General features: G+C 66.6%; 3 protein-coding genes across 3 annotated transcripts; 2 read left to right on the top strand and 1 right to left on the bottom strand.

The window, feature by feature from the left end:
* The first annotated feature begins 1,966 nt into the window (after positions 1-1,966).
* Positions 1,967-5,757, top strand: MFAP1 (microfibril associated protein 1). The gene is made up of 9 exons (XM_062000294.1): positions 1,967-2,168; positions 2,322-2,541; positions 3,085-3,214; positions 3,547-3,734; positions 4,073-4,181; positions 4,252-4,412; positions 4,595-4,754; positions 4,889-4,978; positions 5,060-5,757. The coding sequence occupies exons 1-9, from the start codon at positions 2,090-2,092 to the stop codon at positions 5,240-5,242; spliced, it is 1,320 nt and encodes a 439-aa protein (XP_061856278.1). The 5' UTR covers positions 1,967-2,089; the 3' UTR covers positions 5,243-5,757.
* A 519-nt stretch (positions 5,758-6,276) lies between these two features.
* Positions 6,277-7,345, bottom strand: HYPK (huntingtin interacting protein K). The gene is made up of 4 exons (XM_062000037.1): positions 7,095-7,345; positions 6,828-6,883; positions 6,650-6,701; positions 6,277-6,443 (listed from the first exon to the last, which is right to left on the bottom strand). The coding sequence occupies exons 1-4, from the start codon at positions 7,278-7,280 to the stop codon at positions 6,348-6,350; spliced, it is 390 nt and encodes a 129-aa protein (XP_061856021.1). The 5' UTR covers positions 7,281-7,345; the 3' UTR covers positions 6,277-6,347.
* Positions 7,346-7,967: 622 nt separating this feature from the next.
* Positions 7,968-11,377, top strand: SERINC4 (serine incorporator 4). The gene is given in 12 exon segments (XM_061999789.1): positions 7,968-8,065; positions 8,182-8,328; positions 8,725-8,903; positions 8,984-9,063; positions 9,144-9,237; positions 9,301-9,512; positions 9,791-9,886; positions 9,961-10,087; positions 10,211-10,283; positions 10,500-10,579; positions 10,581-10,802; positions 11,161-11,377. Coding segments are annotated over 12 exon segments (1,578 nt in total). The 5' UTR covers positions 7,968-8,014.
* The last annotated feature ends 777 nt before the right edge of the window (positions 11,378-12,154 follow it).

The raw sequence follows: 12,154 nt of genomic DNA, 5'->3' as shown, positions 1-12,154 counted from the left end.
CAGCCCCCACGGCACAGCCACAGCGGCTCCCGCTCTGTGGAGGGCACAGAGGGCACAGTGCTGCCCCCACGCCCTCCCAGGAACCCCTGCCGCAGGCTGCCAGCACACAGGCTTCCTGGAACATCAAACCTCTTCCTTTCTGTCGAGAAAGCAGCAGAGGACAACAGCCACAACAGTGGCTTGTGACATAGTTTTGCCCAGCTTCAAGAGAAGGTGTTGCCTCCTGCGGCTGGATGCCGGAGCAGGGCCACCTCGTGCACGTCAACCGCTCCAGCTCTGCCCTCGGCTTTCCTGTGACACCTCACACCTCGGAAGCTGCTGTGGGCAGCCCCCGGGTGCTTGTGGAAAACCCCTCGTGCCTGACATCAAGTAGCTGTGTCCCAACACACACGTCACTGCTGGTGCCACTGGGAAGCCCAGGGACCCCCCAGCCCTCCACTGTGACATGGCTGTCCCGAGGGCCACGGGAGGGACGGGGCTCGGTGGGGCTGGCTGTCCCGGGCAGAGTGGGTGGGATGGCTTTGGGCCTCTCCACCCAGCCCAGCGCTGCCGGAGGGGCTGTGCCGCAGGGTGCTGCCATGCAGAGGGAGCTGCAGCCTCCCCGGCTGAGTCTCACCGTGCACAGGGCGCAGCCAGAGCCCAGCCAGGCCCCGCGGGTGGCACCGAGTGCTGTGTCGGGGTAGCTGGACTGGCAATGGCGAGCACAGCCGCTGCGGCTCGTCCCTTCCACACCAGCCTCGCTGGGCCGCTCCCTGCCCCAGCCAGGGGCCACAGGGGCCCTACAGCCCGTGCCGGCGGCCCCTGCGGCACTGCTCAGACACGGATCGAACCCAGCGGCCACGGCCTCTGCTGTGGAAAGGCCGGAAAAGACCCCATGGCCGGCGGGGCTGAGCGCAGACACCCTGCACACACACCCCACATATGGCACAGGCACCACACACACACACCCCGCACACACACACACCCTGCACATGGCACAGGCACCGCACACACACACACCCCGCACACACACACAACCTGCACATACACACACCCCGCACACGGCACAGGCACCGCACACACACAACCACTGCACTCAGCACAGGAACCAAATACGCACACACCATGCACTCAGCACAGGCACCGCACACACACACACCCCGCACACATACACACCCTGCACACGGCACAGGCACCGCACACACACACCCCCCACACACATACACACCCTGCACACGGCACAGGCACCGCACACACACACACCCCGCACACATACACATACACACCCTGCACACGGCGCAGGCACCGCACACACACAACCACTGCACTCAGCACAGGCACCGCACACACACACACCCCGCACACATACACATACACACCCTGCACACGGCACAGGCACCGCACACACACACACTCCGCACACATACACATACACACCCCGCACACGGCACAGGCACCGCACACACACACACCCCACACACATACACACCCTGCACACGGCACAGGCACCGCACACACACACACCCCACACACATACACATACACACCCCGCACACGGCACAGGCACCGCACACACACACACCCCACACACATACACACCCTGCACACGGCACAGGCACCGCACACACACAACCTCTGCACTCAGCACAGGCACCGCAAACACACAACCTCTGCAATCAGCACAGGCACCGCACACACACACACCCCGCACACGGCACAGGCACCGCACACACACAACCTCTGCACTCAGCACAGGCACCGCAAACACACAACCTCTGCAATCAGCACAGGCACCGCACACACACACACTCCGCACACATACACATACACACCCCGCACACGGCACAGGCACCGCACACACACAACCCCTGCACTCAGCACAGGCACCACACACACCCCGCACACACCCCCCCGTACCCCGCACGGCCCCGCCGCCGCGGGCCTGACCCCGCGCCCAGCGGCGCTTCCGGTGACGCGGCGGGGGCGGCTCCGGGCGGAAGCGACGCCGCGGTTCCGGCTCCGGGGCAGCGGCTGCGCGGAGCCGTTGTCGGCGGCGCCGTTGGATCCCCGCAGAGCCGGCCCCGGGCCCGGCTGCGCTCCCGCCGCAGCCATGGCGGTCCCCAGCGCCCTCATGAAGCAGCCGCCCATCCAGTCCACGGCAGGCGCCGTGCCCGTCCGCAACGAGAAGGGTGAGTGCGGGGGGGCTGCGGCCGGGCCGCGGCGGCGGGACCGGACCCAGGCCTGGGCCCGCGCCGCCGGTGGTGCTGACGGCCCGGGCACCCGCCGGTGGTGCTGACGGCCCGGGCACCCGCTGGTGGTGCTGACGGCCCGGTCGCCCGCAGGCGAGCTGTCGATGGAGAAGGTGAAAGTGAAGCGGTATGTGTCCGGGAAGCGGCCCGACTACGCGCCCATGGAGTCCTCGGACGAGGAGGACGAGGAGTTCCAGTTCATCAAGAAGGCGAAGGAGCAGGAGGTGGAGCCCGAGGAGCAGGAGGAGGAGCTCGCCAACGACCCTCGGCTCCGGCGCCTCCAGAACCGCATCGCCGAGGATGTGGAGGAGCGGTGAGCGCTGGGGAGCTGCTCCCTGGGTGGGCAGCGCAGGCCCCGCTCTGCGCGATGGGAGCAGCAGCGGCGGCAGGCAGGCTGGGAAGGCCCTGGCTCTGCTCACATCTGTGCCACACCGTGCCCTGCCGGGAGCAGCCCTTCCTAGCCGGCATTGCCATTGCCCAGGGCACAGAGCCAGGCCTGGGTGCTGCTGCTGGGGTGCAGGTGGGAACAGGCTCCCAAGTAAAAATTAACAGTGTGCTGAAGCTTCGGGTAGCAGGAGAGGACAGTGTCACGTGAAGTGTAGTCTGGGCAGGGAGTAACCAAGTGCCATTTGCCTCTCCCATGGAGCTGATGCTGCTTTTGGCTCCAGTAACGGGGAGGCTTCCCCTGGGAGCTCTGTTCCCTCTCCGAGCGCAGATGGGGAGCAGGTGCCAGGGCTGGACTGCCGCAGCCTCCCGGGAAGGGACCAGCGCTCACTGCGGCCTCACTGGGGATGGTTCAGAGTCGTTTCAGCCTATCTGTGTTTGAAGCTTTTCCTTTCACTGGGGTCTGTTGCAGGCTGGCGAGACACCGCAAAATCGTGGAGCCTGAAGTGGTTGGGGAGAGCGACTCGGAGGTGGAGGGGGATGCGTGGCGCCTGGAGCGGGAGGACACCAGCGAGGAGGAGGAGGAAGAGATCGATGATGAGGTGCGCTGACAGAGCTGAACTCAGGGCACAGGCTGGAACTGCCTTTAGCACAGGCTGTCTGGTGGAGCTGGACAAGTGTCACAGCTGGTTGGGACTTCCCTCCTGGGTTCCCATCCTCTTGAGTGGGAGAGAACGCTGGAGAGACCACCCTGCCTCTGGAGGGACTGGCACATCCTCTCTCAGCTAATGCTCCAGAGGTTGTGCTCGTTGGATAGAAGAGTGAGAGGGAAGCAGGAGCAGGGCTGTACCTCTGCCTGACGAGCTGGGGCTGTTCATTCTGCCTGACTACCCTGAGGCTGTGCCTCTGACTGCTCCCTGTCCATCTCCATCAGGAGATCGAGCGCCGGCGCGGGATGATGCGGCAGCGAGCACAGGAGAGGAAGACGGAGGAGATGGAGGTGATGGAGCTGGAGGATGAGGGTCGGTCCGGAGAGGAGTCTGAGTCAGAGTCCGAGTACGAGGAGTACACAGACAGCGAGGACGAGATGGAGCCACGCCTCAAGCCCGTCTTCATCCGCAAGTAGGTGCCGCGGGGCAGCCCTGGGCAAGATGCAGCTGCCGCAGGCCCCTCACCTCACCTGGCTGGGCACAGCTGGGCAGCCAGGAGCCCTCAAGGGCCAAAGTCACGGAGGGAGCCCTAGGCAGGCACTGTGGTGGCAGAGAGCAGCTGTCAGCGGGACAGCCTGGTCCTTCCTCCCACAGCTGCGGCTGCAGGGGAGCGGCGCGGAGGCCCCAGTGAGGGGGGAGCCCTGGGACGTGCCGAGGAAGGCAAAGGCTGGACGCGGCTGTGGTGCAAGAGAGGGAGGGTCTGCACTGGCTTGTGGAAGGGCTGAAGGCTGTTGTGGTCCCTGCCTGCAGGAAGGACCGGATCACAGTGCAGGAGCGAGAAGCAGAAGCCCTGAAGCAGAAGGAGCTGGAGCAGGAGGCAAAGAGGATGGCGGAGGAGAGGCGCAAATACACACTGAAGGTGCTGCAGGATGGGCTGAGGGTGGGAGGGGGCAGCGCCTGCAGCGTGCTCAGCTTGGCCCTTGCTGCAGATCGTAGAGGAGGAAGCCAAGAAGGAGCTGGAGGAGAACAAGCGCTCACTGGCAGCCCTGGATGCACTTGACACGGATGATGAGAATGACGAGGAGGAGTACGAGGCCTGGAAAGTGCGTGAGCTGAAGCGCATCAAACGGGATCGTGAGGAGCGGGAAGCGTAAGTGTCGTCCAGCATGAGGCCGAGACCCCTGGGCAGCTGAGGCTTCCTCCTCAGCCTTGGCTAGGCCAAGTGCCCTGAGCCCCTCCTGCCAGGCCTCGGGGGCCTTTGCTCCTGCACAGTCGGGACACGGAGGGGGCTGTGGAGATGGGGAGGGTCTCAGGGGTTTCTCTCCTGCCCAGCATGGAGAAGGAGAAGGCAGAGATCGAGCGCATGCGGAACCTGACGGAGGAGGAGCGGCGTGCTGAGCTCCGGGCCAACGGCAAGGTCATCACCAACAAGGCCGTGAAGGGCAAGTACAAGTTCCTGCAGAAGTACTACCACCGCGGAGCCTTCTTCATGGTGAGTGCTGCTGTGAGGGCCTGGGCAGGGCTGCGGGGACAGCTGCTCCCTCTGGGGAGAGCCCCCACGCTTCTGCCTGCTGCTGGCGCCTGCTGGGAGGGTGCAGCCTGAGCAGCCATGTCCCTCTCCTGCAGGATGAGGACGAGGAGGTGTACAAGAGGGACTTCAGCGCCCCGACCCTCGAGGACCACTTCAACAAGACGATCCTGCCCAAAGTGATGCAGGTGGGTGTACTGGCTGGCAGGGGAGCAGTGGGCACCTCCAGCATCCCCGGATGGCTCCTCACCAGCTTCTCTGCTCCCCAGGTCAAGAACTTTGGGCGCTCAGGACGAACAAAATACACACACTTGGTAGACCAAGACACGACCTCCTTTGACTCAGCCTGGGGCCAGGAGAGCGCGCAGAACACCAAGTTCTTCAAGCAGAAGGCAGCAGGCGTACGGGACGTCTTTGAGAGACCCTCAGCCAAGAAGCGAAAAACCACTTAAGACAGGGGCAGGAGGGGGCTGAGGGCGGGCAGCAGCACGCTGCCAGCAGCCTGGGCACAGACAGACACGACACAGCGCTGTGCCGGGACTTGTGTGGTGACAGGAGCCCTCCCTCTGCCCTGTGCCACCCCTGACTGCCTGCAGAGTCCTGCTCCGCACGCTGCAGCGGCCTCGGTGGGCCCTTGCCCAGGTGCCACAAGGGACAGTGGCCTGCCCATGCTGGCCAGGCCTGTGGCCACATTGCCACCACCAGCAGCTGCCCCGAGAGCCCAGCAGGGTTGGGAGTAAGCACAGCAACATCCCCTGGCTGCAGTACCCGCCTTTGGAGGATCCGATGGACTTGTGTGTACCTGTCTGCTCCACAGCATCTCCCTACAGCTTGTCCTTTCCCTGTTGTCAGCTCAGGCCCTTTTTGGTGACCATGGAGCAGTGCTGGCCCTGTCTGCTCACTCTGCTTCTGCAGGGACGGGCTTTTCTACCTGGGGGGGTGTGATTAAAGTGGTCGTTTTCTTACAGGTTCTGGATGTGTTGTCTGTGGAATGCAGTCCTCCTTCTCCTGTAGGCCAGGCCTCAGCCATAGAATCACAGAGTCATTTCAGCTGGAAAAGCCCTTGAAGCTGCTGCAGTCCCAGCCCTCCCCTCACCCTGCCAACCCCAGCACTAACCCAGGGCCTTCAGACCCATGGTTTTGGGATCCCTCCAGGGCTGGGCACTCCCCCAGCTCAGAGGCTGACAACCCTCTCGAGGAAACAGTTCTGCCTCAGCTCCAGTCTCAGCCTCCCCTGGGCCAACTGGAGCCCATTTCCCCTTGTCCTGTCATTCATTCCTAGGGAGCAGAGACCAATGCCCCACACCTCAGCACAATCTCCCTTTCGGGGAGTTGCAGAGAGTGCTCATGTCTCCCCTCAGCCTCCTCCAGGCTGAGCATCACCAGGGCCCTCAGCTGCTCCCCATCAGAATCGTGCTCCAGCCCCTTCCCCAGCTTCATCAGCAGCCCCGTGGGCAGACACCCAGCACCACGCAGACCACAGTGATAGCCCACTCGCACCACTGCTTTTATTGGGGAAGGACACACCAGGGCTGCAGCCCACGCTCTGTGCAGCGCTCAGTTGGTGAGGGTGATGAGGGCCTCCACCACGTTGCCCATGTGCTCCCGCAGACTGCGCTCGGCAGCCGCCCGCGAGATCTCCATCTCTGTCATCTGCAGGGAAACAGCCACAGCCCCGGTCCAGCGGCTGCTGCGGGGGCCGGGCCCGGCTGGGGTCCCCCGGCCATGCACCGTGTGGCCCCAGCACTGCAGCAGCAGCCATGCAGCAGCAGCCTCTGCGCCAGCTACACTGCTGGTGACCAGACCACAGCCACAGTTGGGGTTTAGGACACGACCCCCAGCACCGCGCCCCTACTCACGATCAGCTCCAGGTCCTCCTTCTTGATGGTCACCTTGGCGAGCTCCTTCTCCCTGAGCCAAGAGCAGACAAAGCCCCAGTGACCGCCGGGCCCCGTCGTTCAGTGGCACAGCCAGCGTGTGCCGGGGCCGGGCCCGGGCCGCTGCCGGAGCTGCGAGCGAGCGAGCACGGGCGGTTACCTCTCCTGCTTGGCTTTCTGTTCCCGGGACCTCCGGTCTCCGATCACCGACATGGCCTGCCAGGACGGGCGCAGTCACCGCGCTGCGCAGCACCGGCCGGGTCAGCGCCGCGGGGCCCCGGGAGCGCCCCGGCCCCGCCGCTGCCCGCCCCAGCCCCCTGCCGCCCCCCGACTTGGCCCTCCGCCGCCCCCCGGCCCCGCCGCTGCCCGCCCCAGCCCCCTGCCGCCCCCCGCCTTGGCCCTCCGCCGCCGCCCGGCCCCGCCGCACCGTCTCCAGGTTGGAGCTCTGGATCTCCTTCTCCTCCGCGTAGTCCGTGACTCGCTCCAGGTCCGCGGCGCCGCTGTCGTGTTTCCGCGGCTTCTCGGCTGCGCGCCCGCCCGCCCCATCGCCGCCGCTGCCGCCGCCGTTGGGCTCCGTCTCCAGCTCCAGCTCCACGTCCCCCTCGGCCGCCATCCCGCCGCCCGCCCGCTTCCGCCCACGCGCCGCCGCCGGAACCAGCGGCACCGCGCCGGGGGACAGAGCGGCAGCGGGGGCGGTGCCGGGCCCGGGCCCTCCTCCCGCGGTCCGCCCGCTCCGCCCCGGGCCCTCCTCCCGCGGTCCGCCCGCTCCGCCCCGGGCCCGGCCCCGGGCTCTTCTCCCGCCCCGCTGCCGCCGCCGAGCCGGGTCGGAGCGTGACGGGTCCTGGTTTGGATGTAACCCGGGAAGCGAAGGGGGAAAGCCGCCGGTGTCTCCCCCAGTGCCCAGCCAGTCGCCCGGCAACAGCCTCGCTGGCCGCCGAAACTCTGCCCCTGGCTCCAGGCTCGCTGCTGCCGGCAGCCGTGCGGCGACCGTTGCGCCCGCCCCTGCCCCGGGGGTGTCCCGCATCCCTTCAGCCCTTCAGTGCCCCCACGAGCCCCCAGCCACCCCGCTCAGCCCCGCAGCACTGCTCTGGGACCGTGCAGCTGACGACACACCACAGAGCCCACGAGCCCCACCAGCCGGCCCGCGCCCCAGCCCAGAGAGGGGACGGGGCCCAGGCAGGGGTCCCCACGGGCGCGGTTCACGGGGAGACCCCGGGCAGGCTGCTGGCGGAGCGCCCTGGCAGCAGCTGCCAGGAGGAAGCAGCGAGCAGATGGTGGGGCGGGACGAGTCGAAAATCCCCCTAATCCCATCAGGGCAGCGGGGGCTGAGCAGAGCTGAGCCAGGCCATGGCGGGCACACGGGCACACGGCCGCCTCCTGCACTCGCTGCTCTGCCAGGTGGGACCGGGGGAACTGTCGGGGCCGGGGGCAGGGCTGGAGCAACGGGGGGTGCTGGGCCAGGCCGGGGGGCAGCTCTGGCCCGGCGGGACCCCCACTGACCGTGATCCCCCCAGCTGTGCAGTGGCTGTGGCTGCAGCTGCTGCCGTGGGCTCCGAGTGTCCACCAGCACCCGCGTCCTTTACACACTCCTGCACGTCCTGGCCTCTGCCGTGTGCTGCCTCATGCTGTCCCGCACTGTGGCCCAGGTTGTCAGCGAGAAGGTGATGGCAGGAGCTGGGACACGCAGGGTGCAGGGGGGGCCAGGGGTGCCATGCATGCCGGGGGGTGCACGGGGCGCTGCGTGTGCTGGGATGCCAGACATCCTACGGGCACTTAGGGGTCCTGGGAGCACTGACGGTGCCACAATTGCCGGGGGAACCAGGAGTACTGGGATACTGGGGATACTGGGGATACTGGGAGTAACAGGGCTGCTGGGAGTGCCAAGGGGAGAGGGATGCCAAGGGTACTAAAGATGTAGGACCTGCTCTGCATGCTGAGGGCGCTGAGGGTCCCAGGGTCCTGGGAATGGAGAAGGTATTGGGAATGTTGGGGCTGTGAGGATAGGAGGGGTGTTGGGCACACCAGCAGCCCTGTCCCGCTGCTCACCGTGCCTGCAGGTGCCCTTCTCACTGGTGGTGTGCAAACACCTGCCTGGGGCCACAGACTGTGAGCGGCTGGTGGGCTCCTCGGCTGTGTACCGGGTCTGCTTTGGCACCTCCTGCTTCCACCTGGCACAGGCTGCTCTTCTCCTCAACGTGCGCTCCAGTGCTGACTGCCGTGCTCAGCTGCACAACGGGTACGGGGCTGGGGCAGGGGGCTGCAGGGCACGGAGGCTGCGGGGGGCTGCCAGGGGCCCTGACACTCCCTGCCCCGCAGGTTCTGGCTCCCGAAGCTGCTGGTACTGGTGGGGCTCTGTGCCGCCAGCTTCTTCATCCCCGAGGACGGCTTCATCCAAGGTACACCCCCCACCCTGCCCCAGCACCCCGGGCTCACACACGTCCCCCGCACTACCCTCACCTCTGCCCTCTCCCCCCAGCCTGGCACTACACGGGCGTCTGCGGGGGCTTTGCCTTCATCCTGATCCAGCTGGTGCTGATCACCGCCTTCGCGCACACCTGGAACAAGAACTGGTGGGTGCCGGGGTAGGGGCGGGCTGGGGGCTTGCGGCCGCCGCTCACCCGCTGCCCCCGCAGGCTGACGGGCGCGGCGCAGGACAAGCGCTGGTACCTGGCCGTGCTGCTGGCCACCGCCGCCTTCTACACCCTCGCCTCCGCCGCCTTCTCCTTCCTCTACAAGTTCTACACCCACCCGGCCGCCTGCCACCTCAACAAGGCGCTGCTCACCGTCAACGGCAGCCTCTGCGGCATCATGTCCTTCATCTCCATCACGCCCTGCGTGCGGCTCAGTGAGTAGGGCACAGCGCAGCCGGGCACGGGCTGGGGGCAGCTCTGGGGCTGGAGGCTCGGCTCTGGGGCTGGGGGCTCGGCTATGGGGCTGGGGACGGCTCCGGCTCCCCGCTCGGGGCCAGCACCCGGCTCCGCTGGGCTCCCGCCGGTCCGTCCAGCCCACGGTGCAGGGAGCCGGGCAGGGACGGGGGCTGCCGGGGCCCACGCGGACAGAGCCCACGGGTTGCCTGGTGGCACTCCCGAGGCTCCGGCGACACCCCTGACCCCGTCCCCGCAGGGCAGCCGCGGTCAGGGCTGCTGCAGTCCTCGATCATCAGCTGCTACGTGATGTACCTCACCTTCTCCGCGCTGTCCAGCCGTCCCCCGGAGAGAGGTGGGTGCTCCGTGCCGCGGCCGCCCGCACCGCGCTGCCAGTGCAGGCACCGCCTCACCGCCCCCTCCCCGCAGTGCTCTACCAGGGGCAGAACCTCACCGTCTGCTTCCCGGGCGTGCGGCAGGACGAGCTGCAGACTGAGGACACCACGGTCGCCGTCCTGGGGGCTGCCATCATGTACGCCTGTGTGCTCTTCGCATGGTGCGTGTGTGCACGGCCGCGGTGGGTCCGTGGGGCGGGCTGGGGGCTTGGCACGGGGCGGGCTGGGGCTTGGCACGGGGTAGTGCGTGCCCCTCTTACCTTTTCTCCCTCTCCTGGGCGCAGTAATGAAGCCTCCTACCTCGCTGAGGTCTTCGGGCCCCTGTGGATGGTCAAAGTCTACAGCTTCGAATTTAAAGTGAGTGAGGATGCTGCCTCCCATCAACTGTGCCCTCCTTCCACAGGGACACCCAGACCCGCTGCTCTAAGCCCCCATCCCAGCCCCCGGGGCTTCCGCTGGTGGGGGCAGCCCCAGGGCTGGATCCTGTGGCAGGGCTCAGCCTGGCACTGGTGGCCATGGGGTTGGGCTGCCAAACCCCAGCAGCAGGTGCCACTACCCCAAGTCTCTCTGCAGAAACCTTCCTGTTGCTTCTGTTGCCCGGAAAAGATGGAGGAGGAGCTGAGAGGTGAGTGCAGGGTGGGTGCTGAGCGGCAAACGTCAGCCTGGGGATGCTGGTGAGGGGAGGGAGCAGAAGCTGCCAAGCTCCTGTGTTCCCCCAGGCACTGAGGCACCGTGTGAGCAAGTCGAGGAGCCGGCTGGAGGACAGTGCATCATCCAGGACGAGCGAGACCGGGTGGTCTACAGTTACTCAGCCTTCCACTTTGTCTTCTTCCTCGCCTCACTCTATGTTATGATGACCCTCACCAACTGGTTCAGGTAGGGCTCTGTGCTCCTTCCCAGCCCTCCTGGCTCTCACTCCCCTTCCCTTCTGCTGGTACACCCTGGATTGCAGCTCTGCCAGCGTGGTCATCCCCTCAGCATCACCACCCCTGCCAGCTCTGACCTGCTCCCGGTATGGGGCTCAGGCTGCAGCGTTGTGCTTGTCACCCTTTGCTCCGGGCCATGGGGCATCAGCAAGTTGGTGCCCACAGGGCTGCGGCAGATCCATGGCAGCTGGGATGTGCCCAGGGCCATGTGGCTGCTGGGACATGGGGTGACCTGGCAGCTGCAGCTGGCACCAGGACACCCTGTGTCAGTGTTCCTCAGGCACCCAATGCCTGCCCTCTCCCACCAGCTATGAGAACGCAGTGCTGGAGACCACTTTCACACATGGCAGCTGGTCAACCTTCTGGGTGAAGGTGTCCTCATGCTGGGCGTGTGTCCTGCTCTACCTATGGCTGCTGCTGAGCCCCCTCTGCCTGCGTGGCACCCCCCAGCACCGGCGCAGCAGCTCTGCTGTGCGAGTCCTGCGGCGACGACGTGCCCCGCAGCGCGTCAGCGTCTCCACGTAGCCCCTGCTGAGATGGACTGTGCCCAGCCCCACACGTGGCAGCAGCCAGGGCTGGTGCCTGCCGTGCCCCGTGCCTCTGTCCCGGCCTCCCCGGGTCCTGCTGGCCCCCCATGACCCCCTGTCCTGGGACACAGTGGCACCTGAGAGCTTCAGGGGGATCCAGGAGGCAGCTGCTCCCCAGGACCCCCGAGGGGCTGGGCTGGTGGGAGCTCAGCCCTGGCTGCTGCAGGGTTCCCTCCAGGCAGGGAGGCAGCTTCAGCCACACACTGGCTACCAGCCTGGCCCAGGGCCTGCCAGGGCAGGAGGGCTCTGCTCTGGCTGCCTCTGCGCCTCAGCCCACCCACCAGCCCTGTGCTTGTTGTAAATAGCTCCTTGAATACATTTTTATATGAAACTCTGAGCTGAGCCTGTGCCACCTGCCCCATTCAGGCTGCAGCCGTGGGGCTGAGCATGGAGGTGCCTGCAGAGCCCCAGAGCGGGTCTTGTCCACACAGCTGGTGTGGCTCTGCTGAGAGAGGGGGCAGATAGGGGCTGAGGCAGAGCAGGGAGCGCTGATGGGGGCCTGGGGCTCGAGGAGGGTGTTCAGCCCATGGTTAAGTGCCCACACCACCCTCCCACCTCAGCCCCTGGAGGTGTCAGCACCTCCTCGGGGCACAGAGATGGCTCTGGCATGCACTGGCCGGAAAGGTCTGATGGCCTGGGAGCTGTCAGGACACCGTCCTGGTCTGGCAGCAGGGCCAGTGGAAGCACAGAGGCCCCAGACAAGCAGCTGCCCAGG

This window comes from Colius striatus, chromosome 7 (assembly GCF_028858725.1).
Source record: "Colius striatus isolate bColStr4 chromosome 7, bColStr4.1.hap1, whole genome shotgun sequence".
Classification (NCBI taxonomy): domain Eukaryota; kingdom Metazoa; phylum Chordata; class Aves; order Coliiformes; family Coliidae; genus Colius; species Colius striatus.
This window is presented reverse-complemented; position numbering and strand designations above follow the sequence as displayed.

Excerpts from the sequence above, each read along its gene's own strand:
- MFAP1 (XM_062000294.1), top strand. The coding sequence starts at position 2,090 with ATGGCGGTCCCCAGCGCCCTCATGAAGCAGCCGCCCATCCAGTCCACG. Across the intron at positions 2,542-3,084 it reads GCCGAGGATGTGGAGGAGCG|GCTGGCGAGACACCGCAAAA; the intron begins GTGAGCGCTGGG and ends GGTCTGTTGCAG. Across the intron at positions 3,735-4,072 it reads AAGCCCGTCTTCATCCGCAA|GAAGGACCGGATCACAGTGC; the intron begins GTAGGTGCCGCG and ends CCCTGCCTGCAG.
- HYPK (XM_062000037.1), bottom strand. The coding sequence starts at position 7,280 with ATGGCGGCCGAGGGGGACGTGGAGCTGGAGCTGGAGACGGAGCCCAAC. Across the intron at positions 6,884-7,094 it reads AGAGCTCCAACCTGGAGACG|GCCATGTCGGTGATCGGAGA; the intron begins GTGCGGCGGGGC and ends CCGTCCTGGCAG. Across the intron at positions 6,702-6,827 it reads CAGAAAGCCAAGCAGGAGAG|GGAGAAGGAGCTCGCCAAGG; the intron begins GTAACCGCCCGT and ends CTCTTGGCTCAG.